Here is a 25,333-nt window from a genome sequence, read left to right as displayed (position 1 = left end):
TGTTTATGGTTTCCTTTGCTGTACAAAAGCTTTTAAATTTAGTCACTTTTGTTAATTTTTGTTTTTATTTCCATTACCCCAAGAGCAGACCCAAAAGGATATTGCTGCAACTTATGTCAAAGTGTTCTGCCTGTGTTTTCCTCTAGCAGTTTTATAGTGTCTCATTTTATGTTTAGGTCTTTAGTCCATTTTGAGTTTATTTGTGTTATGGTGTTAGAGAATGTTCTAATTTCATTCTTTTACAGGCAGCTGTCCAGTTTTCCCAGCACCACTTTGAAAAGACTGTCTTTTCTCCATTGCATATTCTTGCCTCCTTTGTTATAGATTAATTGCCCATAAGTGTATGGGTTTATTTCTGGACTTTCTATCCTGTTCCATTGATCTATGTGTCTGTTTTTGTACCAGTACCATACTGTTTTGATTAGCTTTGTAGTACAGTCTGAAGACCTTGGGTAGTATGGCCATTTTAACAATATTGATTCTTCCAATCCAAGAACACAGTATATCTTTCCATTTGTTTATGTCATCTTCAGTTTCTTTCATCAGCATCTTATAGTTTTTAGAGTACCGGTCTTTTGCCTCCTTAGGTAGGTTTATTCCTAGGTTATTTTATTCTTTTCAATGTGATGGTAAATGGGATTGCTTCCTTAATTTCCCTTTCTGATAGTTTGTTGTTAGTGTGTAGAAATGCACCAGATTTCTGTATATTCATTTTGTAATCTGCAACTTTACCGAATTTGTGATGAGCTCTAGTAGTTTTCTGTTAGCATCTTTAGGATTTTCTATGTATAGTATCATGTCATCTGCAAACAGTGACAGTTTTACTACTTCTTGTCCATTTTGGATTCCTTTTATTTCTTTTTCTTGTCTGATTGTTGGGGATAGGACTTCCAAAAGTATGTTGAATAAAAGTGGTGAGAGTGGGCATCCTTGTCTTGTTCCTGACCTTAGATGAAATGCTTTCAGCTTTTCACCATTGAGTATGATATTAGCTGTGGGTTTGTCATATATGGGCTTTATTAGGTTGAGGTATGTTCCCTGTGTGCCCACTTTCTGGAGAGTTTTTATCATAAATGGATGTTTAATTTTATCAAAAGCTTTTTCTGCATCTATTGAGATAATCATATGGTTTTTATTCAATTTGTTAATGTGATGTATCACATTGATTGATTTGCAGATATTGAAAAATCCTTGCATCCCTGGGATAAATTCCACTTGATCATGGTGTATGATCCTTTTAATGTATTGCTGGAATCGGTTTGCTAGTATTTTGTTGATGATTTTTGCATCTGTGTTTATCAGTGATATTGGCCTGTAATTTTCTTTTTTGTGTATGTGATATCTTTGGTTTTGTTATCAAGGTGATGATGGCCTCATAGAATGAGTTTGGAATTGTTCCTTCCTTTGCAATTTTTTGGAATAGTTTCTGAAGGATAGGTATTAACTCTTCTCTAAATGTTTGGTAGAATTTGCCTGTGAAGCCATCTGGTCCTGTACTTTTGTTTGTTGGGAGATTTAAATTAGTGATTCAGTTTCAGATACTGAAGTCTTATCTCTTTTCATTCTCATGATTCTAAAAATATTCATGTTAAATCATCATGCTGTGCAGTTTCTCCAGCAGTGTCTACCTCATACCAAATAACTGGTTGAAGTCTGAAGCAAATCCAGTCAAGTTGACTAGTTGTTCTCTCCATGTGGCACGAACTGATCCTCGCACAAAGCTGACTTCATTGACCAGTTGGTTAGAGCACTATAGACAAGCTTACCTGAAAGTCACCCGGATCCTCTCTTGGACTTCCCTTCACCTCCACACTTTCTGCTCTGAATCTGGTCCTATGGGCAAGGGAGCCATGTTGCTTTTATAACAGGTAGAATCACGTGTTCATATCCGGACTACAGACGCTCTGCAGACCACAGGGCCACATTAACAACACTAATAGGAAAGGTCCCCAGCTACTCCATTCCAAAGCCAGGATATTTTCATCTCTGAAACTCACATCATAAGTTTAAGAACTGACTAAAGGTTGCGTTTCCTTAGGCAGTGAATTTCATTGTTCATGTTAGAAGGTATGGGAATAACCAAGGTCAGAGTCGATGTCCAGTTGAAACCTTATTCTCTTGCTTCCCCCTGAGGTTGAAAGCATCTGGGCCACAGGAGAATGTGCATTCCCAAACTAGCACTGAGAGGGAAAGGCTGATGGCGAGGGTTGGCCCCAGCACAGACAACAACCAGATCCTATCTTGCATTGTGCCAATGAAGAGCCTCTATGTGAGAGCCCAAGAACAAACTGTAACTGGGTTAGAGTGAAGGTGTCAGGATAAGACTGTAGAATTCTGAAGGAATTTTTTAAACTCTCCCTAACCAGAATAGATTCACATTTTTTAGCTGGTGAGGGAATAGGGTCATGATAGGGTCTTATTTTATGTATCCCAAACTTAGAGTTGTTTGGAAGCAGTATTTTATGGAATCATCTGACAAGAGTGACTTGAGCTCATCAACACACTTGTTTTTACTTCAGCCCCTACTTGGATATATTGAGCAATACTGAACTTTAATTTCAAAATTGCTTCAAACTTGATATTCAGATAAAACAATCACTGTCTCCTAACAACAGCCTGAATTGTTGCTATATGAAGAATTCTTCCACGTTTTATAGTTAAAATTGCTTTGATTTAATATCCCTTTGCTGATCTAGTTACTCATCTTGGCCCAGTCTCTTTTCATGAATTTCAGCAGGCAAAGAAAATCATCGAAACTGTAAGAATCTATATTAATACTAAAAGGGCATAAATGCTTCCCCCTTTCATTTAGCAGAAGTGAGTTCCAACTTGGAGGATGGGTATAGCTCAGTGGTAGAGCACATGCTTGGCATGCATCCTGGGTTCAATCCCCAGTACCTCCATTTAAAAAAAAAAAAAAAAAAAAAAGGAAGTCAATGTCAACTTGAGACAGCCAGCAAACAGAATTTTCATTGGAAGATCAAAATTAGGTTTTTTTTTTTTTTTCAAATTTTTCTCACAAAATTTTGAATCCTAGAATTTTGACTCCTAGAGAAAGCCATTAAAAAGCTGAAAAACTGAAATTTAGGAATGTAATATTAACCTTATTAGCGCCTAGCTCAAAAATTATAATACTCTGCTTTTCTCCCTTAGATTTTGTGCAAATTTGATCTAGAAAATTGCCCAGTGGATTTGCATGGCGCTCAGGGATGGAGCAGTACAAACATATCAGCACCTAGAGCAAAAGAATGTGGGTATCAGGGGCCGTGATTAAAGGGAGAATCTTTTTCTTGTTTAGGGTCTTCCTATCAGATATTGTATAAATTCTTGGACTATTTTGTTAAATTTAACAGCATATATATTTTGTGGCTTATATGAAACTACCAAGCTAGTATCATGGACTATGCAATCGGAAACCTAAAAATATTGCTATGAAAAATATCCATGGATCAGTTCCCAGTTCCAATATTTAAGAATTTAACATAAGGAGTTTCAGAGTCTAGCCAAAGCACATTCCTAGAAGAAGCAAAGGCAGAAATTGTGGATGGTTTTCGGTCATGGAGAGACACCCTAAACTGAAAGTGTTTCCTGGGCTCTATTCCTTCTTGCTTGGTTTCTGCAGCTGCCAGATCTCACACCAAACTCTGTCCAAGCAGCCACACATGGTCACTGCTGCTGCTCTCCGATGCCCAGGATCATAGGTTTGTGATACCTATACGCACGCACGCATACATGCACACGCGTGCACTTTTAATATGGCTTCTAGAATGTTATTATTTAATGCTTGTCAAAATATTTAGAGTACCTAGCAACCAGTCAACTGCATTGTGACTTTTTTCTTCAACAGTTGCTTTCTCTTAAGTACGCCCCAAATTTCTCACTAAAAATTCTTACAGACTGCAATTTCAAAACCAGAAGAATTTGCTTTTAAGCTGCTTTGCTTGAAAAATTCATTTCTTATTCCATTGCCAAGTGAGCTTTTTGTTCTCCTAATTGCTGGTGGGTGAGTGCAGGGACTAGTGAGCTGAGAGCTGGTGCCCTGCTGGCTGTTTCAGGCCAAACCACATGACAGGTCATTTAGCCCCGAGGAAGTGTGATTTGAATACAGCCAGCATGTGGTTCCCTCCACTCTCTCTTCTAAAAGAAGAAAAGTCTATCGGGAGTTCCTAGAGTATGCTCTTATCTTGTCACAATAAATGCTATATTTTTCTCAACAAAAAATGGCATCGGTCTGCAGGAGGCTTTTCATCTCCTTTCACGTCACAATTTGGCTCCTTCCTTTCCCTTTAATGGGACTTTCTTCCTGATGCCATGTCTCTCTGATTTCTAGTCTCTGGCCACAGGCCCTGCCCTAAATCAAATGAGCGTCCCTGAATTTCATTCCTTATTCCATGTTTTCCCACGTTCATCTGCAACTCTAGTGAGTTGTAGGCGCTGTTTTCTGTAGCATTTATTGGTTCTATTAATATTTTCATGTGTAAGTAAACTAAGTTAATTTCTAAAAGGCATTTTATGCTGTATGAGTCCATTCTTAGGAGATACTCAGACTAGTCATGTTTAGAGACAGAAAGTAGACTGGTGGTTGCCAGGAGCTGGGGGAGCAGGGAATGGGGAGTGACTGTTTAATGGTTACAGAGGTTCCATTTTGCAAGATGACTGAAGTTCTGTGCGTGGATGGTGGTGATGGTTGCACAACAGTGTGAATGTGTTGCCAGTAGATGTAACACGTGTCCAGGTTCCTGTCTGGTCCCAGAAAGAATTCAGAGACAAGACGTGGAGGTTAAGAAAGTAAAGTGAGGGTTTATTAAGGGATAGATAATACATTCTCAAGGGGAGAATGGGCAGGCTCAGGTGAGTGGCGGCGCTGAGTTTCCTTGGCAAGTTGGTTATATGGAGTGTAAAAATGAATAGGCAGAATATTCACGGGGGAAGAAGCGTTTGGGGTTGTATTCCCTGATTTTCATCCCAACTCTCCACCTTCCCAAAAGGAGGAGGGATTTTTGTAAGTATTTAATCTGGATTGAAAGTGTCCTGGCATTGGTGCGTGATGGGTACTTCTCATCTGCAAGGCTAATTTTATTTAAATGAGGGCATAATGAGCAAAAGGTTATATTCGGACACTGGAGATTCCTGCCTTTTACCCCCTTTCTTTGTCGGTCTCCAGGACACTTGTCACCCCAAAATGTGTGACTTCTTATCAGTCCAGAGGTTCCTGCTTTTCTCTGTCTGCCCAAGGACCCCTGTTGTTTATGTGATGTATGGTTTCCTGTATTTAATCTATGCCCCTCCTTTCTGCCCAATTCCTACCATTTGGCCTGTGTCCCCACTTCTCTGCTCATATCTAGTCATCTGCCTGGTCCGTCGAATGTACCTAATTCCACTAAACTGTACACTTAGAAATTGGCAAAATGGTAAAGTTTATGTTATGTACATTTTACCACATTTTTTAAAAATTATTTTAAAAATATGAATAGAGTACATACTATCTCTGCAGATGACAGATAACATCACCTGGTCACCTCTAACGTTTTCAAAATTCAGTTCCTTTCCACCTACCTTAACTTCTTTTACCAATATGCAGAGGTGACCTCATTTAATTCCAGTTGTTCCCTAGTGTTTTCCACAGAATTCCACCTTTTCTTAAATTACTGGGGTGTGGGTGAGGATGCAGGTAGGGAGCCAGGGAGGTTTTACCCATAGGGAGAACTGAGTAGGGTTGGGGGAGGAACTGAACCAAGGGTGAGAAAGGAGCTTCTAGGCCAGGCCAGCAAGAGAAAAACATCAGACTTCCCTGTTGGACTCTCTATCGGTCTTTGCCTCTAATCTTGGTCTAAGCTTAGTCTGAAACGAGGGTAGTGTTTAATTCCATAGGTGCAAAAAAAAAAAAAAAAAAAAAAACTAGATACCTGTTACTTGAACTTGTGTGTGAGTGTGTGTGAGGTAATTATTTATTTTTGGAGGAGGTACTGGGATTGAACCCAGGACCTCATGCACACTAAGCATGTGCTCTACCACTTGAGCCATATCCTCCCCCACCTTACTTGAACATTTCTTTATGTAAATTTGTGTTTGTCTTTATTTGGCTATATCATTAAGGATCATGGGTCCCCTTTGCTTCTGGTTTGGGGCCCCAATCCCAGTGAGATTGTGTCTTTGAAAATCAGATAAACAGCATATGAAAGTTCCTAAGAATATAAATTATCTGAGATAAAAGGGCATACTTTGAAATTTGCAACATAATTTACTCTCAACTCTTTATATTTTCACATTGTTTCCCATTTGTTTGGGGGATTGGGGGTCTGGCTTCTCAGGCAAAAAAAAATCATTATCTCTGATTTCGTTCTGTGTTGGTTGGTCGCATTCTGAATACCGCAATTTACATCTAAAGCTTAAAGGGAAAAAACTAGCCAGTCCCCAGATTTTCTCCTTTCTCTCTCTGGGCATGCCAGTGCTGGGGAGGAAGTTGGTAACATTTGAGAAAAGGTCTTGGGATTTTATAGGCCTTGGTTGCTGATGGGCCAATTAAACGAAATGGCTTTCAAAAAACTCAACAAATGGAGCACAGAGGGGTCAGTTTTAAGAGAAAGTCAATAGAGAAGAAGACAGCAATGCAAACAATGAGATGTCATTGGCTCTCCGTTACTATTAGAAACCAAGGAGAGGTGATGTAGCATCGCAGTTGAGAGCTTGGGGTCTGGGGTCATGGCTTTAATTCCCACCTCATCTCTTATTAACTGTGTGTCCTTGGCCCTCCCATAGGTCAGTTTATTTACCCATAACGTGTGTATAGTAGTACTTACCTCATAGGGTCATTAAGAGGGTTAGCTGAGGAGGGGAGGGTATAGCTCAGTGGTAGCGTGTGTGCTTAGCATGCATGAGGTTCTGGGTTCAATCCCCAGTGTCTCCATTAAAATAAGTAAATAAAGCCCTAATTATCTCCCCCCAAAAATTAAAAAAAAAATTTTTTAGAAGAGAGTTAGCTGAGGTACAGGCACAGTGACTGGTGCATATTAAGGGTTAGTACCAAAAAAAAAAAAAAAAAAAAAAGACTTTGCCAAATTAAGATTTCAACCAGAAATGGGGTAAGGTGATCATTTACTAAAGGAGAAATGAGGGAGAAAGAAAGAATGCTTTTTGGGTCTGTTTTTCTGTTTTCTATGTAGCAAACCACCCTAGAAGTAAGTAGTGGCTTAAAGTAACAACAGTCGTTTGTTTTCCTCACGGATCTGCAATTTGAACATGGCTTGATGGAGAAAGCTGCTCTGCTTCATGGAGAGTCAGCTAGGGCTGCCCAGCGAGGGGGCTGAGAGAATCCACTTTCCAGGATGGTCCGCTCACATCCTGGCTGTTTTCCAGGAGCTCAGTTGGGCTGAGGACTGGGAGCCTCCCCACATAGGTCTCTCCACAGGCTGCTTGGGCTTCCTTACAACATGGAGACTGGGTTCCAGGGTGAATATTCCAGGGAAAGAGGGAGATGCTGGATTCTCAGCGTGGCCTTAAGAAAGGAGGGCAGCATCAATTCCACAGCCATCTTGTAGTTAAGTAGTCATAGAGCCCAGGTCCCAGGGAAGGTGACATAGACTCCACTTCTCAACAGAAGAAATGCTGAAGAAGTTTATAGGCGTGTTTTAAAACTGCCACGACATGTAGTCCCAAAGCTTGCTCAGACTCTATTTTTTCATGAGTCTTCTGTACATTTGGAAGGGAATGGATGTCCCACAAATACGTTATTGCTGTCCACATCTTCTGATCTGTAAATGATTCGTATATCAAAGAGTCGTTGACAAAGGAAAAGTCCTACTCAGTTGGCTAAGTTAGAGTCTATCTTATAGTTTAAATTATACATTTGTCTTTGTGGGAGGCTTCCCTTTGTCTTGATGGTGTTTCCCTAAAATTTTGTGCATGTGTAATAACTAATGGTTCATTTATTATTGTATTGTAAATTATTATAATGGTTAATTTATTGTGCTATCTGAATCCAGCATTTGTCCTGCGTGTCATCAATTGACCTTCAATCTTTAAAAAGGAGTCAAATCTTATTTATGGCAAGATGGCTTCCTCCTTCCACTCTCTAAACATTCAGATTTTTTTAATTGGGGAGGAAATTTGATTTCATGTTATCTACAATAAGTTTACAAGCTCATCCATTCTCTCAAGAAATCCTTGATTACTCCTTAGACCAACACATTGTTCAATTTTAGGGTAAATGATAAAAATCACATCAGAGTAAGGTAATACAAGTGTTACATAATTTACTAGAAATTAATGTGGTGTCTGGCCCTCTACTAGCATTTATTGAGACAAAGAACAAGAAAGACATTTGAGTTTTTATTGTTATGTTATATAAAATTTTTTTAATAATTTGTTTTTCTGGTTTTTTGGGGGATGTAACTAATTGGATTTATTTATTTATATGGAGGTACTGGGGATTGAACCTAGGACCTTATGGATGCCAAGCACACACTCTGAGACTCAGCTATACCCTCCTCCTTTTACTGTTATTTTATAATTTTTACTTTCTATAAGGCAGTTTGTACTCTTTTCTTCTAATAGGCACAGAGTTTGTACATAATCATAATGTAAGTCTATTATTTAAAAGGTTTGGGTTGGATTTTATTAAAAATAAGGTATAATTCTTTCAAAGTACTTTATATCTTTTTATACATAGCCTAGCATATTTGCTTAAATGTTTATATAATAAAGTAAAAGGGATAAAAAGTTGTAATTACTTGCAAAAGTACTAACTTCTAACTGCTTTAATGTTTTAATTGGCTGCTTTCTGTAAGTTATAGAAGAACTCTAATTCAGGCTCTTATTTGCATCGATGATTAATAGTTATGAGATATGTATATTTATTCATGTTTCTTCATTGCAGATCAGATTTCATTGTATTTAGCAATGGGAATTTAGTTGAGAATTTTAAGTCTCCCCCCCCACCCCAGAATCTAATAAGATTGTTTCTTCACATATGAAAAACTACTAAATAAACTAAACTTCGTATTTGCCAAAATTTCTCTCGATCCAAATTAGTCTAGACTTGATTTAATGATTAAGGAGCCCCTCCACGCTAATTTGACATCTGTAATATGAATAGCAGCAATGAAAACAAAATTCAGTGATTCCACTGAAATTTGTATTACTCACATTGCTGTGTCTCCTTCTTAATCCAGGCACTTGGAATTTTGTGCCCTTAAGGAATTGCTTGTTTTTCCAACTGATTAATGCATCAGGAACTTGGCTTCATATAATGATCATTAAACAAATACTCTGACACCTTTTCCATGGAAATTATCAGAGCTCTGAAATTAATTACAGATTGGGTATATATAAAAAGACTTAGCAGGTTTTTTTGTTTTACTTTAGTTCAGGAAAATGCAAACTTCCAACTTTTAGCAGAACCCCAAGCAGAAGACTTTACCTTGCTAGGGCAGCTCTGAGCAGAGCCCTGGGGGTATTGACTGGAGGGCTATAAAGCCCATGTATCTGTGTGAGTTACTGGCCTAATGTTCAGACCAGGTTTGGGCAGTTTAATGCTTCACATTGACTATTACCGAAGGCGACTTACATCCTAAGGGGTATGTAATTTGCACTGTCAGTTTTATTTACCCCGTGCTGTAAATAGCTGATGCTCAGTGGGGCCTGAGTGTCTGATAAGTTGAATTGCTTTGAAAACGTGATGACTTTTATGTACGCTGTGTTTCAGAATTAGAAAGCATCTCAGAACGTTAAGATGGATGAACTGATGTTTCTAGTAGACCCTGATTTAGGACAGAATTTATGAGTTTGGTAAAAAAAAAAAATCTATGAAGTATTCACTTCACTGTGGGCTGAAGTGATTACTCTGTACAATGACCCTTGTCTAGAATATAGGTCAGTGAGTATAACTGACATAACAAACATCTAGAATGTACAAGTTAATAAGAGAACAGAACAACCCAATAGGAAAGTGGGCAAAAAATACAAAAAAACAAAAACACCCAGGCGATTCATAGGAGAGGAAACCCAAATGGATACACACAAATAGAAGCTGAACCTCGATAAAATGAAAATGAAAATAAAATGAGATACCATTTCACCCTATAAGGTCGGAAGAAGTTAAAATGTCTGGGAATCCTGTGTTGGTTAGCAACAGGAGCCCTCGTATGCTACTCGTGGAAGTATAAATTGATACAAGTACTTTGGAGAGCACTTTGGCCATAGCTAATACAGTTGATATTTTGACTTTACTGCTAAGCAGTACTTCCATTCCTTGGTTTTAGCTAGAGTAGCCCTGGTATAGATGCAAAAGAAGTCACACCCGAGGACCGTCATTACCTCAGTGCAGTAGTGGGAGGGTACAAACAACCTAAATGCCTTTCAGCAAGGGAGCAGAGAAATAAGGATGATGTGGTCATACAACGGAATACCCATCACCAGTTAAAACGAATGAACGGAACTTCAAGTGTCATCATGGATAAATTTCAAAAGCATAATTTTGAGCAAAATTAGCAAGTTTTAGAACAATATTTCTGAAGGCAAATAATAAATATTATATATTTTATGGGTACATATATATGTGATGATATTATAAAAATCTATGAGAATGATGGTGAATACAGGTAGCCCCCCCTCCCCAGGGGAGGGAGGAGAGAGAAGAGAACCAGGGGGAGGCGTACAGGGAGCTTCAGCAGTTCTGCAATGTTCTATGTCTTGAAAAATAATACATTGATTTACCCAAAGCAAAAGACTTGATGGAGCTTGGTAGTGGATAAAGGGACTTTTATTTTATTATTCTCTATATTTTTCTTTATATTTGGAATATTTCAGACATTTTTTAAGGTGATGAACTACTCCAAGTAAAAATGCTCCTGGCTTAATTTTTAAAACCATATTTGAACTATACTGTATCCCCAAAATCATTATTGAAAAAGAATTATTTCATTTTGCTCCAACAAATATTTGTTGTCTGTGCCGGACTCTGGGATTTTGCTGAGTTATGCCGGAGAAGCAAGTAGACTCAGCTCTGCCTTCGCAGGACTTAAGAGTCTCCCAGGTAGACAGACAGGTGCTGGCAGGTAAGGATGGGAAAAGCCCATAGACAGACTAGGCTGGGATGGCAGCGCCCAAAAGGCAGCATAAGAGTTGGCCTGGCAGCTCTGCTCAAACCCGTTACTGTCTGGTTCTCCCAGGAGTGTGAGCTGGGACGTGTGAGGGAGACGAGCAGTTGGCAGGGAGGTCCTCACTGGGAAGGTTAAGAGGTAGGGACCAGCCACTGGGCAGAAGGGCGTGGTGGGCCGTGAAGGTGAGGGAGTTAGGTGGTGGGGAAGGGAACACACAGCCCAGACGGAGGAGAAGGAGGGAGGCACAGAGAAAGGCAAGGGTGAGGGCAGGGCTGAGTTACTTAGAGGAGGAGCTGCTGCAAGGGGCCCAGATAACCTGCCCCAGCTCCCCGAGGGATGCCAAATGGTGGCTGGACAGCTCTGCTTCTCCCGCAAAATCATCCTGCAAACTCTGGCGGACCTGGGCTTGTCCTGATGGAAGGAGAAGACATTAGGAGAAGCTCAGGGCTTACTAAGAAATGCCACCTCTGGGCTGTAATTAAGTACCTCAAGCTTACTCAGAAGGCAGCCCTGTCTTGGGTGAGAGCATTTCTGAGAGCACAGCCCCTCTCCAGATCTTCTGCTGATTGATTGTTCGGCTTCTAACCAAATAGAGTCTAGCATATTTCAGCCACACACGACCCACAGGGTGGTTTCTTCAACGCGGTCCAGTTCCAGGCTCTGTAAAGGCCAGGGGCTTCCGAGATTTCTGTGAGGTCTGCTTACTCAGCATTCCCAGGTCTCCTGGGGCATATTGTGTGGCAGAGATGCCCTTTCTTGTGACTGTGAGTACCCACAGGATAAACCTGCCAGGACTCGAGAGGCCGCAAGACAGAGGTGTTTGGCGCATAAATGCGGAACAGTTGACTGCACTGAATCCTGGTTCTGCCACTAACTAGCTCTGTCACCTTGTACAAGACAGTAACCCTCTCTGTGCCTCAGTTTCCCCTTCTGTAAGTGGGAAATCATATTACTACGTGGTAGTATTAGAGTCGTTACTATCTGGGAATTGTGTAGGCTAGCTGTCACCCAGGAATATTGTATGAGCGTTGACTGTTCTCATTGTTGTGATTGTTTATTACATAATTTGAGTCTCTAGTCCTTGATACCAAAAGAGCTAGTTATAAAGAAAATAATATTTTCCATTTTTCTTTTTTTTTTTTTTGCAGCAAAAAGTATGTTATTCCTTTGCAATGCAGTTGTCCTGTGGATTTCGAGTTTCATGTCACTTTTATTCAGTCTCATCAAGCCTTTAGTGTTGAGCCAACATCAGGTAAGGAGAGAGAATTTTCAAGTTTCCAATTTCCTGAGAGTTCTCAGATGGAAGAGGATTTGGAAAGTGGGTCTCACATTAGGAAAGAGAACACGCCACATTTGAATAGGTTGTTTTCAAATGTGTAAGAATAATAAACTTTACATATCTGACATAATGTAGATTGGACTTGGACACTTGGGAATCAAGACACTTTGGGATACTTTGTATCATGCAGATAATTTATAATAATGTCCAGGTAAATTGCTTCCAAAGTCAAAACTTGAAATCAGAAGTCAATCCTTTTAGTTCTAGTTTGGACTCTTGGTCCATGCTTGGTTTTGTAGTCTCCTTTTAGTTCAATTTCAAATGAAATGGGAATATTATTTCTTCTGAGTCTTAGTGAAGGGTTTCAGGCATTTGTCTCGTGTGTGGTGTGGACAGTCTGCCTGCACGCCCTGAATGGTATAGATCCCAGCAATGCTCAGGAGCTTTGAAAGCTTCACCTGAACTGATGTCCACTTCTCAGTTTCTGTCTCTTGGTATTTAGTTTAGAGTTGTAAATGTCTGTTAACTGTGGTCTGCTGTCAGTGCTAAAATAGTTTTTGTTTTTATTTTTTCAGATTTATTGGCATATAGTTGACATATAAAATTATAAGCTATTTAAAGTGTTCAATGTGATGATTTGATGTATGTATACATTGTGAAAGGATTCCCACATCGAGTTAATTCACACATCCATCACCTCACATAGTTACCTTTTGTGTGTGTGCGTAAGAACATTTAAGTTCTAACTCTCTTAGTAGATTTCAGGTTTACAATACAATGTTATCAACTATAGTCACCATGTTTTCTATTAGATCCTCAGACATTATTCATCTTAGAATTGAAAGTTTGTACCCTTTTGCTAACCTCTCCTTTTCCCCCAACTCCCAACCCCTGATAACCATTTCTCTACTCTTTGTTTCTAGGAACTGGATTTTTTTTTTTCTTCTAGATTTGCGTAGAAGTGATACCATGGCAGGGTTTGTCTTAGTCTGGATTGTTTCACTTAGCGTAATGCCCTCTGGCTTCCTACGTGTTATTGCAAATGGCAGGATTTCCTTATTTTTTTAAGGCTGAATAATATTGTGTGTATATGTATATATATGTGTGTGTGTGTATATATATATACCACAACTTCTTTATCCAGTCATCTGTTGATGGACACAGGTTGTTTCCATGCCCTGGATATTGTGAATAAAGCTGCAGTGAATATATGGGAGTACAGATATCTCTTCAAGATAATGGTTTCATTTCCTTTGGAGATATACCCAGATTGTTGTTTCATATGGTATTCTATTTTTTTTTTTGAATGTTTTGAGGAACTTCCATACTGTGTTCCATAGTGGCTGTACTGGTTTATATTTCCAACAGTGCACAAGGGTTCCCTTTTCTCCACAGCCTCTCCAGGATTTGTTATTTCTTATCTTTTTGATAATAGCCATTCTGACAGGTGTGAGGTGATATCTCATTGTGGTTTTTATTTGTATTCCCCTGATTATTAGTGATGTTGAGCATGTACCTGTTGGCCACTTGTATGTCTCCTTTGGACAAATGTCTATTCAGGTCCCCTGCACATTTTTTTTAATTGGGTTATTTGTTTTTTTGCTACTGAGCTGGATGAGATCCTTGTTATTTTGGATATTAATGCCTTATTAAGTATGTGATTTGCAAATATTTTCTTCCATTCTATACATTGCCTTTTCATTTTGTTGATAGTTTTCTTTGCTGTGCAGAAGCTTTTGAATTCAATGTAGTCCCACATGTTTATTTTTATTTTTGTTGCCTTTGCTTTTGGTATCAAATCCCCAAAGTCATTGCCAAGACCAGTGTCAAGGAGATTTTTTCCTATGTTTTCTTCTGGGAGTTTTATGGTCAGGTCTTACATTCAAGTCTTTAACCCACTTTGAATTCATTTTTGTATATGGTGTAAGATAGTAGTTTAGTTTCATTCTTTTGCATGTGACTGTTCAGTTTTCCCAACACCATTTATTGAAAAGACTGTCCTTTTCTCATTATATTTCTGGGCTCCTTTCTTGTCAATTAATTTGCCATGTATGCATGGGTTTATTTCTAGGCTCTAATCTTTGCCACTAATCTGTCTATTTTTATGTCAATATTATACTATTTTATAGCTTTTGTAATACTGTCTGAAATCACAAAGTGTGATGCCTCTACCGCTTTTATTTTATCCCAAGTCTTTTGTGATTCTATACGAATATTAGGATAGTTTGTTCTGTTTCTATGAAAAATACCATTAGAGATTTGATAGAGATTGCATTGAATTTGTGTATCTCTGGGTACTATGGACATTTTAACAATATTAGTTTTTCCAGTCCATGAACATGGAATATCTTTGCATTTATGTGTGCCTTCTTCAGTTTTGTTCATCAATGTCTTATGGTTTTCAGTGTACAGGTCTTTCATCTCCTTGGTTAAATTTATTTCTCATCACAAGGAGAATCATTTTTCTTTTCTTTTCATTGTATCTGTTTGAGTAATGGATGTTAACTAAGCCTATTGCGGTGATCATTTCACAAATATGTACATCAAACCATCGTGCTGTACACCTTAAACTTATACAGAGACGTATGTCAATTATTTCTCACTAAAACTGGAAAAAAATATTCTTAGGTATTTTATTATTTTTGTTGCTATTGTAAATGAGATTTTTAAAATTTTTACTTTTTGATAGTTTGTTGTTGGGGTATAGAAATGCAACTGATTTTTCTATATTGATTTTGTATCCTAAAACTTCAGTGAATTTGTTTATTAATTCTAACAGGTTTTTTGGTTGCATCTTTACAGTTTTATATACATAATATAATGTCATCTGCAAACAGAGATAATTTTCTTCTTCCTTCCGAATTCAAATGTCTTTTATTTATTTTTCTTGCCTAACTGCTCTGACTAGGACTTTAGTACTATGTTAAATAAAAAGTGACAAGAATGGGCCTCCTTTTCTTGTTCCTGATCTTAGAGGAAAAGCTTTGAGCTTTTCACCACTGAGTATGATGTTAGCTGTGGACTTGTCATATATAGCTTTTATTATATTGAAGTACATTCCCTTTCTATCTATTTTGCCGAGAATTTTTAACATGAAAGGATGTTAAATTTTGTCAAATGCTTTTTCTACATGTATTGAGGTGAATATATCATTTTTATCCTTCATTTTGTTAATGTGATGTATCACATTGATTGATTTACAGATATTGAACCATTCTTACACCGCTGGAATAAATCCCACTTGATCATGGTATATGATCCTTTTAATGTATTATTGAATTCAGTTTGCTAATATTTTTGAGGATTTTTGCATGTATGTTCATCCAGGGAAATTCGTCTGTAATTTTCTTTTCTTGTGGTATTCTTGTCTAGCTTTAGTATCAGGGTCATATTGATCTCATAAAATGAGTTTGAAAGTGTTTCTTCCTCTTCTAGTTTTTGGAAGAGTTTGAGAAGGATTGATATTAGTTCTTCTTGGAATATTTCATTGAGTTTACCAGTGAAGCCATCTGGTTCTGGATTTTTGTTTGAGAGGTTTTTGATTACTGACTCACTCTCCTTACTAGTAATCAATCTGTTCACATTCTCTAGTCTTGATAGGTTGTATATTTCTGGGAACTTATCCATTTCTTTTAGACTGTCCATTCCATTGGCATATAGCTGTTCATAGTATATGAACACATGTTCATATAGTATATGAACTGTGTTAGTACAGTGTGTCCATGGGAGGAGGGAGTCAGGAGCCTCCTATGTTGCCATCTCAGTTGCCCTCCTAGTTTTGTTTTTAAATGTCTTTGTAGTTACTCATTTGTTTATGGATCATTTATCATTGCAGATGCATATTTTGTTCAACAAATGAGGGTTTGAAGCAAAAACTTTGAATTACTTCTAAATTATGAAATGTATGTAGATTATTTTCTAAAAACCCAGGAGCTGTTTTGATACTTTGGTAATATAAGATAGCTACTATCTATATCGCAAAAAAAAAAAAAAAAAAAAAAAAAAAAGGATGTGATTCTCTTTCCAGAGAGAAAAAGTTTATTATCTTCAGGTATTTGGGATTTAAAAAGAAGAAAAATTGAGTGGTTACCAAAATTATACTGAACAGGATAGTATTTCTCATTTTGAGTATGGTTGATGTTCTCACAATAGGCCTTTTGGTAGAATAATAATAGTAACATTTATTTATTGACTACTATGTGTCAGGTACTAATCTAAGCCATAGATGTAGGCGTATGTATGTATTTAATGTATGTATATATGTACACATACATATACACTTAATCTGTACCACAATCATATCAGTTTGGTACAATTATTATTTCCATTTTATGGATATGGAAATAAGGCACAGGGGGGTTAAAGAAGTTGCCCAGGGACCCTCAGTAGTAAGTGGCAGAGGGGGGATTTGAACCCCTTTACTCTGGTTCTAAAGTCTATGCACTGCCCCATAAAGTGCAAGCTGAATTTTCACCGTAACTCCGGAAAAGTTATAAAAATTTGACTTTCAAGGTGTGTCAGTAAAGTGAGCTAGCTCCTGTGATCTAGTCTAGACTCTACTTAAAGGAGCAGAGTTTGTAGCAAAAGGAGGTGCTCCTGCCCCACCCTGGGCCATCACAGCACACTGGACCTCCCTGAGAGTCACACGCTAAGACAGATCCAGACGGGTCCCAGTGAAAGGATGCTAGGGTCAGTGAAGGAATGGGGACAGTGGCCCCCAAAGAAGAAGGCATCGGAGGCAGGCTAGCTGTGCTGATTATGAGACTCACTACGGCGTGGGGAGGAATGGGCTTGTGCCGTGTGGCTCCAAAGGGCAGAGCTACAACCAGCGCACCGTCAGCGACACCCAAAGGTGAATTTGTTGCTTATCAAGCAGCTAGTTCCCCATCGCTGCCGACGAGTGGGGATGTTACAGAGGACAGTCAAACATCAGAGGGGGCCTTAGACGAGGTCATAGCCCCAAAATGTTGTGACTTGTGAAAACTGTGGTGCCTGAGGACCCACCCCTGGTGATGGGGGGATTAGCAGCTCTGGAAGGGCCTGGTTGTCTGTGCTTGTAACAAGCACTGCCAGCTGATTCTGTTTTGAATGTTCCTCAGAGTGCTGTTTGGGAATCACTGGACTAGTTCCATCATTAAGCCCTGCCCCACCTGATGGTCTGCAGTTCTCTTACATTCCGTAGGCAGAAGGGAACCACAAGATTGCTGAGCAGTTATGATGGGAGAGTGTTTTAGGAAAGTCAGTGTGGCTGTAGTGTGCAGGTGTAACTGACGTGGATACAGGCAGGAGAGCCAGAAATCACTGTGTTGGGAATGAAATAATGTAGGCCTTGAGAGCCTGAACTAAGCTGGTGTCAGCGTCAAGAAAAAGGACCAGGAGAATTTGGGAGAAAGTTAGAAAGTCCTATGGCCAAATCATACTTCTCTAAAAAACTGTGTCCCAAGACACAGACTGTTAATGTACCAAAAAGGGTTTTGAAACATAACCTCTTCAAAGCCTGGACTACCTAGATAAGCAGATACATGCTGAGCACATATAAGTTACAGTTGTATGTGAAACACTAAAGAGGTGGTGTTCGCCTTTCCCCCAGTCCTCAGCTTATAAATTACACAGTCACAGAATTCAGACAAATGGATGATTTGTAAGCTACTTTGAGCCATCTGATAGGCTTTTCTGGTTGTTCTGGTGCTTTGTTGCTTGTCTTTAAAATTCCTCCTCTAAGTGAAATTAAACTGAATATACCAGTTTGGAGTTGAGAGAGAGGTGAGAGCTAGTGATATAAATTTAGGCATCACCTGGGTATTGATGGAATGAATGTATAGCCGTGGGGCGTGAGTGTGACTGGAGAAGGGAAGTGGACTGAAGACCAAGCCCTGAGCATGCAGGCATTCGAGAGGACAGCGAGGGGAAGTGGATGCAGGACAGAGACCAAGGAGGGAAACCAGAAGAGTGTGGTCAAGAGAATACATGAGTGAATGAATGGATGAGCTTTGGGGATCCTGCCTTTTCCATTTTAAATGACCTGGTTCATGTGGATGGTGTTGCTGACATGGCTTTAAAACTGGTCTCCTAGGCTGGACATTGCAGCCTCCACAGTTGCAACTTTATGAGGCTGAGTGCATCCCTGGCCCACTGGTCTCTCAGGCATTTTCTTTTGGTTTCCCACTTTGCTGATATATATCAGTGCACCTTCAGCTGTTATACTTTGGAGGCATTAGAGTCTAGCAATGACTTTGAGTCATCTGCAATAAGAAACATTGATATGAAATATGTATATGTATATGCATGACTGGGACACTGTGCTGTACACCAGAAATTGACACATTGTAACTGACTGCACTTCAATTAAAAAAGAAAAAGAAGAAAGAAACCTTGGCTGCAGAGACAGTGAGTACAGTTCAGGCAGCATGCAGCCCACGCATCTAGCCTGACTCATAAACTGTGCAGTTGGACAGTCGTGGATCACTTTAGGCCAATAAGTCATTACTGCCTTCATTTTACACAGTGGGCCCAGATAGGCTGAGAACTGTGGGCTGATTGTACACAGCACGTATATCTGTAGGACACCGTTTCAGGCACATTTTAGGTGACTGGTTGTCTGAAGTCCACAGTCCGTTAGGTTATAAAGCAACATCTTCCCTAGGAACCAGGGAGGCATCATTTATCCATGCCTTCCAGGCATTTTGTGCATGGGCTTGCCAAATGAAAAAATTTGAATAAGGCTAATTCCATTTACAAGGTACGAGTCTGACATAGTGCCCTCAGCTTTAACTCAACTGGCCATTTGCCCACTGGGCGTCCTTAAGATGCAGGTGTGCACTGCAGCTGTCAGAAGCTGGATCTGTTGACAGTGCCAAGATTTTCCTGAGAGAGGAGGAACAGGGTAGAAAATTCTGTGACCTTCCTTGTACTGCTGACAAGAAATCATAGACAATTAAAACATCAAGAGTATTCAGTTGGTGATTTTGGAAGAGCCAGCAATACATGACTTTAGCCAAGATCTTATTAGTGTTGGAAACCAGCCAAATGCCACTAAAAAATTGTGGAACTTGTTTCCTTTTGACCACTTTGAGATCCTGGACTTTCACCTGGTGTCACATACACTCAGGCTGAGCGCATCCAAGTCCTATAAATGGTAAATTGTGGCATAGAATGACACATCCAGCAGGAGTTCCTAGGGGCTCTTGCCCAGTGTTCTTATATAAAGTTTCAATATTTTCTTTTTCTTTTTTTTTTCAATCATGAAGAATATATCGGCCATTTAGAAATAATTTTAAGTTTTGCATTTTCTTCCCAAATGCAAATTTTACAACTTTATATTGAGTTGGGAGTAATCCCAGAGCCTCTGCCCTTGCTTTGGCTTCTCCTTTTTGGTTATGGGCGTTATCCATAGGCTGGGAGCCACCAACCCAGCAGACAGCACATCCCAGCTGAGAGTGAACTCCCCTTCCCCGGAATAAGCAGTGGGATGCTGTAAACGTTGCACACTGCATGTCGAGGTGCACGACCCCCGTGTACCTTCTGCTCTGGGTAGACCCCTAGTCCAGTCCTGTCATCTCAGTTGCACTCACTGATACTCCTACAGTATCTTCCACATGCTGCCCACACTCCGCGTTTACCCATTTAGATCAAAAGGAAGTGAATATTAACTCCTTTTGCCTCTTTTCTTCTCCAAAGGCCCCTTGACCCTTGACTAAGGTATTTTATCAAAGTAACAAGCCTCACCTGCAGGGTCCAGAACCCTTTGTGAGTTCATGGGCAAAGCCATTCCTTCCAGACTGGAATATGAATAAGGAAGGTTGCCCCTGCTTCTCCTCCTCACCTCACTGCAGAAAAGACAGGCAAGGCAGAGGACCTCCCTCCCCGAACCTCAGCACAAACTGTTCAGGGGACAGATCAGGATTGTCAAGGGGATGGTCAGGGCTTTGGATCTCCAGCACACAAAGCTGGCCCCCACATCATGTTTTTTATTAGTGGTTAGGACTATCATGAATAGCCTCATCCCAGAAAATGTATACTGATGAGACATGGAGACACAGATATAGCTTTGGCAATTGATAGAAATGAGTGAAGTATACCAGCAGAGTCCTTCTGATAACCTTCCAGTTCAGCCAATGGGAGAATAGCCAGAGGCCATATGGGAGGTCCAAAAAGAATGTTTGGGAGAAGCAAAACCAAGAGATCATACTTTAAAAAATTTTTTTTATTATTTTTTTGTTGTTTTTGGTGGGGAGGTAATTAAGTTTGTTTGTTTGTTTATTTGTTTAATGGAGGTACTGGGGATTGAACCCAGGATCTTGTATATGCTAAGCACACACTCTACTGCTGAGCTATACCCTCCCCACTATTGTCATCACCTTTTCGGGGAGGGGGTAGATAATCAGATTTTTTGTTTGTTTGTTTGTTTGTTTAAATGCAGGTACTGGGGATTGAACCCAGGACCTTGTGCGTGCTAAGCATGAGCTCTACCACTGAGTTATACCCTCCCCACTATTATCATCACCTTTTTACAGCCGAGGACAGGGAGGCTCGGGGAGACCAGATTACTTGCCCAAGGCAACAGGGACATTCTGACTCCAGGCTCCATCTCTCAGCACTAGCCTAAGCTGGCAAAGGAATGACACCAGAATGCCTTGAAGTAGGAGGCAGACAGAATTGCTTCCCAGACCGAGAGTTGAGGAAAATTCTCTTTGGTGAGAGAAAAGTTAGAGAAATTAATCATAGCTCTCATCCAAGTCTCGGTATTCTGATGGCCTTCAGGGGCTCTACGTACCCTCTGTTGAAGATGACGTTTGGTAGTATGTCCATCTGACCTAGTGGTTGCAGACCTAGAAGGTGTGGTTGTCTGAGAACGTCTCTGGGCTCTACGTACCGCCTGTTCAAGATGAGCGTTTAGTAGTGTGTCCGTCTGACCTAGTGGTTGCAGACCTAGAAGGCGTGGTTGTCTGAGAACGTCTCTGCTGCCTGTAATGTCGAAGGGCAACTTTACTGGGTCTGAAAGTCTTGATTTACAACTTTGTTTACCACAGAACATTGGGGACATTGCTTGATCTTCCTCTGCTTGGAATTTACAAAAGAGAAAGTATCACGTGTTCTCATTTCTTTCCTTTCAGGAATAATTCCAGCTAACGGGAAGGTGGATGTGACTGTGACCTTCACCCCCTCTCAGTACGGGACGGCACAGATAAAGCTGCAGTTGTGGATTTCCCAGTTCAACTCTCAACCATACGAGTGTGTCTTCACCGGAACCTGCTTTCCTAACATGGCTTTAAAGTAGGGCCGCCTGGGGTTGTTCTTGTTTCTTCTTAAAACTTTCAAAAATATGTCTTCCTCTCTTCCATTCTGTTTTTCTTTCTTATAACAGAATACCATCAAAAACTTATTTAATATGCCTGAAACTAATATCATGTGTCAACTATACCTCAATTTAAAAACTTACTTAAAGGAGGAAGCTGCATAAAATATGCATTTTAGGGTATGATTGTAATGCTTGTAGCAGTAGCTGCTCCCGCCAAGGGCAGAGGAGCTGACTGAGGAAAGGGATTTTTGAGGGGAGACTTTCTTTCACTGATGATTTCTGGGGCGCTGTTTGAATAGCTGGCCATATGTATGTATTACTGTCCATCTGAAAATTTAAATCATAAAGGCCAGAACAACATAGCTATTTTCAAAGTTTCAGTATAACGTCGTAATTCATTGAGTGCCTGCCGTGGGCAGTGTCCGCTGCAAAGCCCCATGGGAAATGGTCCCCACCCTGAAGATACTCACGACAGAGGAGCCCAAATAAGTCACGTGTAGCAAGTGACTTTGACATAAGGCAGAAACGGAAACAAGCCAGCGGGAGCTTTCCTTTAAAGTGCCATCGGTGCTCAAGTCAGGGTAAAGACGTGAAATGGGACTAAGTTTTACCTCATAACAGATTATCCCTGAGCATCCATTTCCTTTTGAATGTGAGCTTGTGTTTTTATCTTCAAGTGTATCTCGTTAATAAGCTGTTTTCTAATATGTATGATTTTCATAAAAGTGGAAAGGATACTTTTTCACAGCATAAATACCGTTCCTTGAAAATCCTTACAAATATCTTGATAAAGAAAAAGTTTGATTTTTCCTTCTCTCCCCTTCACACATAGATACACACCACGTATTAGCATTATTAGACGTATTAAAAGTGGAGTACCAATCTAATATCAAAGTGTGAACCAACTCCTGATTGATTATATTATGGTTTTCTTCCTCAAAATCCAAAGCAACCTAAATCAACTATAGAATATTAGTGTGGCCTGCTGAACTCAAATCATTCAAGTTACCACAGTGGAACTAAAATGACTCGGCCAATAAATAAGTAGCATTGGCTATAAATGAAAAACAGTGCTCATTTTTCTGGTGTCAGGTAGCTGGCCAGGTTCACACATGCGCTACAGCACGCAAACGACCTTCTCAAAGGCATCACTTGAGTGAGACTTTCACTTATATATCCTTCCATAGGCGTGCTCTTACCTACCCTGGAGCATTTCACGGCAGAAGCACCACATAGATGCAGACATACATCTTTTCTAAACTACTTTATTTCGGTTTCCCAGCTAGAGTTTAATACCTTGCTTAGTGTGCTCTTGACATTTTTAAGGACTACATCTCAAGACCCACATGTCTCCCCAGGCTGCAGACAGTACGATAATGCAGAAAGTCCACCCCAAAGGAGACGAGCATTCCCACTGCAGTGTTCTCTGAAAGTTTCATAGGTTGCGTTTTTGGTTTCAGAATAGAGTGTGTGATGGACTCACTCACGTCCTGAATTTGGCACCGCCAAATTCTACATGTCACTCTTCAGTTTATCCCTTTCTCTGACCCCTTTGTTTTCATCATCAACACTAGCAGTTAGGCTTCTTTTGTTTTTTGCTTTTTGGATTTTTTTTAGGGGGGTAAGGTAATTAGGTTTGTTTGTTTGTTTGTTTATTGGAGATACTGGGGATTGAACCCAGGACCTCATGCATGCTAAACATGCACTTTACCACTGAGCTATACCCTTCCCCTCACAATTAGACTTCTTAAGGAGACTGTTTTTTTTTTAACACCCTCCAAAAGCTCTGACTGTTCCCTAAAGATTTACAGCAGAGGTGATGTCAAACTCTGTTGAGATAGGAGTTGTGGGGCCACCCTAACCAAGACCTCATCCCTGCACATCCCACACGTCAGTCAGCATACATTCTACCCAAGGACAGATTCTCCGGTGCTGTGACCTTTCAGGACTCTTACACAGAGCCTGTTAAATTTGGGATTGCAGGTGTATCACCCATGTTGTGCAGCAGGGCCTGTTTAATAGGCGCTCGGCAGATGCACACGGACTGTCAGAATCCAAGGATGGCGCAATTTCTCATCTCCTTTCTGGAATGACACGGATGTGGGTCATCCTACCAAACACATGTTCACATATTCCTTCTTAAATGCTTCATGGGTAGCATTTATGAACATGACCTGGTCCTACTACATCTCGTGATAAATAAATAGCTTCTGTAGACACGGAAGCCACAGTATCTATACCTGTATATGTTCAAAGTACTTTTCATTTACAGAAAAGATCTCAAACATTAGCTTGAATCACTTTTAAAAAATTAGATCTTGCTACGAATAGTGGGAGTAATTATTCTTTTACGAGGAACAGAAGTCCATGTAAGAGTTTTTTTAATGAAGTAAATTAACTATGGAAAACCAATAGACTACAAATGAATTATGCTAGACCATGAGAGCATTTTTCAGCATGTCCTGTTTTCCGCTTATTTTCTTTGACAATGTAAGGAAAACAGCCATCAGCAGGCTGTTTATATGTGGTTATACTCTGGTCTACTGACATTGTGTTTATTTTAGTAAACCACTGTTTAAGCACCTAGATTGATTTCCAGTTTAGATACAGTAATTAATGGACTGGTATTATCAGAAGTAACATGAAAATAGGCTCCTTGAGTTGTTAGACTATATACTAATTTAATGTCTGTTTTAAACCCTAGATTAGAAGAATTTGAAAGATTGAATACTCTTCCTAAGAAAGTAGTTGTCCCTCCAGAAAAGGCAATGACACGTGTACATTTTCACCGATCACCGGCAAAGATAAAGCCTCCAAAGGTTAAGGTAAAGTGGACGTTATGCTAACCATGATGGAAGGAATGACAGAGAAGCAAAATAATGAGTTTTCCCTCCTGATTTGCTCTCAGGAAATTGAATACCAGAACTTGAGATTTCCAGTAGATTTATCGAATCCATTCGCTGTGGCAACCGTTTTAAACCAGGAACCAGGCAAATTGAAGATTAAGGAACTGAGAGAAGGTAAGGAGTTGATCTGGTGTAAACCAGCCCCTGGGCAGAACTGGAAAGAGTTACTTCTTGTCACCTTTACTCTCTATGAGCAAAAACAACAAAACGCAGTTAGATCGCTGTTCTGTCTCACCATTAGAAATGTGTTTTTCTCTTGGCAAATGGTTCTGATTTAATTACTGGTATCATCATTGTCTTCTCCCGCCCTCAGTTTTGGACCAAGGCACTGAGCTTTCAAAAACCAGACAGATGAAGGAAGCACTCTTTGAACAGAAAGTCAGGCAGGACACTTATGAAGAGATCGAAAATCGCCTGAAGTGGTAAATATTGTGCAGTTGATTTGTATCAAGTGACAGTGTTTTGAGTCATGGCTTTTGATACCTGAGACACAGTGAGATGTAATAACTTTTTATGCCCTGTGAAAAATGTGATGATTCTCTCCCCCTTTCATGGGTCTTCTATTTCAGAATGAAGTTTCTATTAGGAATAAATCAGTGTGATCAAACCGCACTCTTTCCTAAGTGTGACCAGTGGCAGGACCAGAGTGAACCACAGGAGAGGCTGGGTCACTGCTTCTTGGCCACCGCTGCCGGCACCCGCCTCGCTCCAGACAGATCTGGGGGACTCGGGCACCCCAAGCCTTACCCCA

General features: G+C 39.9%; 1 protein-coding gene across 1 annotated transcript in view; it reads left to right on the top strand.

The window, feature by feature from the left end:
* Positions 1-25,333, top strand: part of CFAP221 (cilia and flagella associated protein 221) — a 79,464-nt gene that overhangs the window by 19,350 nt on the left and 34,781 nt on the right. The window contains exons 7-11 of the mRNA XM_010979402.3: positions 12,248-12,351; positions 21,492-21,651; positions 24,381-24,501; positions 24,585-24,696; positions 24,896-25,004. Coding sequence (XP_010977704.3) covers positions 12,248-12,351; positions 21,492-21,651; positions 24,381-24,501; positions 24,585-24,696; positions 24,896-25,004 — 606 coding nt within the window. The remainder of the gene's footprint in view (positions 1-12,247; positions 12,352-21,491; positions 21,652-24,380; positions 24,502-24,584; positions 24,697-24,895; positions 25,005-25,333) is intronic.

Source organism: Camelus dromedarius, chromosome 4, assembly GCF_036321535.1.
Source record: "Camelus dromedarius isolate mCamDro1 chromosome 4, mCamDro1.pat, whole genome shotgun sequence".
NCBI lineage: Eukaryota > Metazoa > Chordata > Mammalia > Artiodactyla > Camelidae > Camelus > Camelus dromedarius.
The sequence above is the reverse complement of the archived record's forward strand: the minus strand, read 5'-3'. Positions and strand labels throughout refer to the sequence as shown.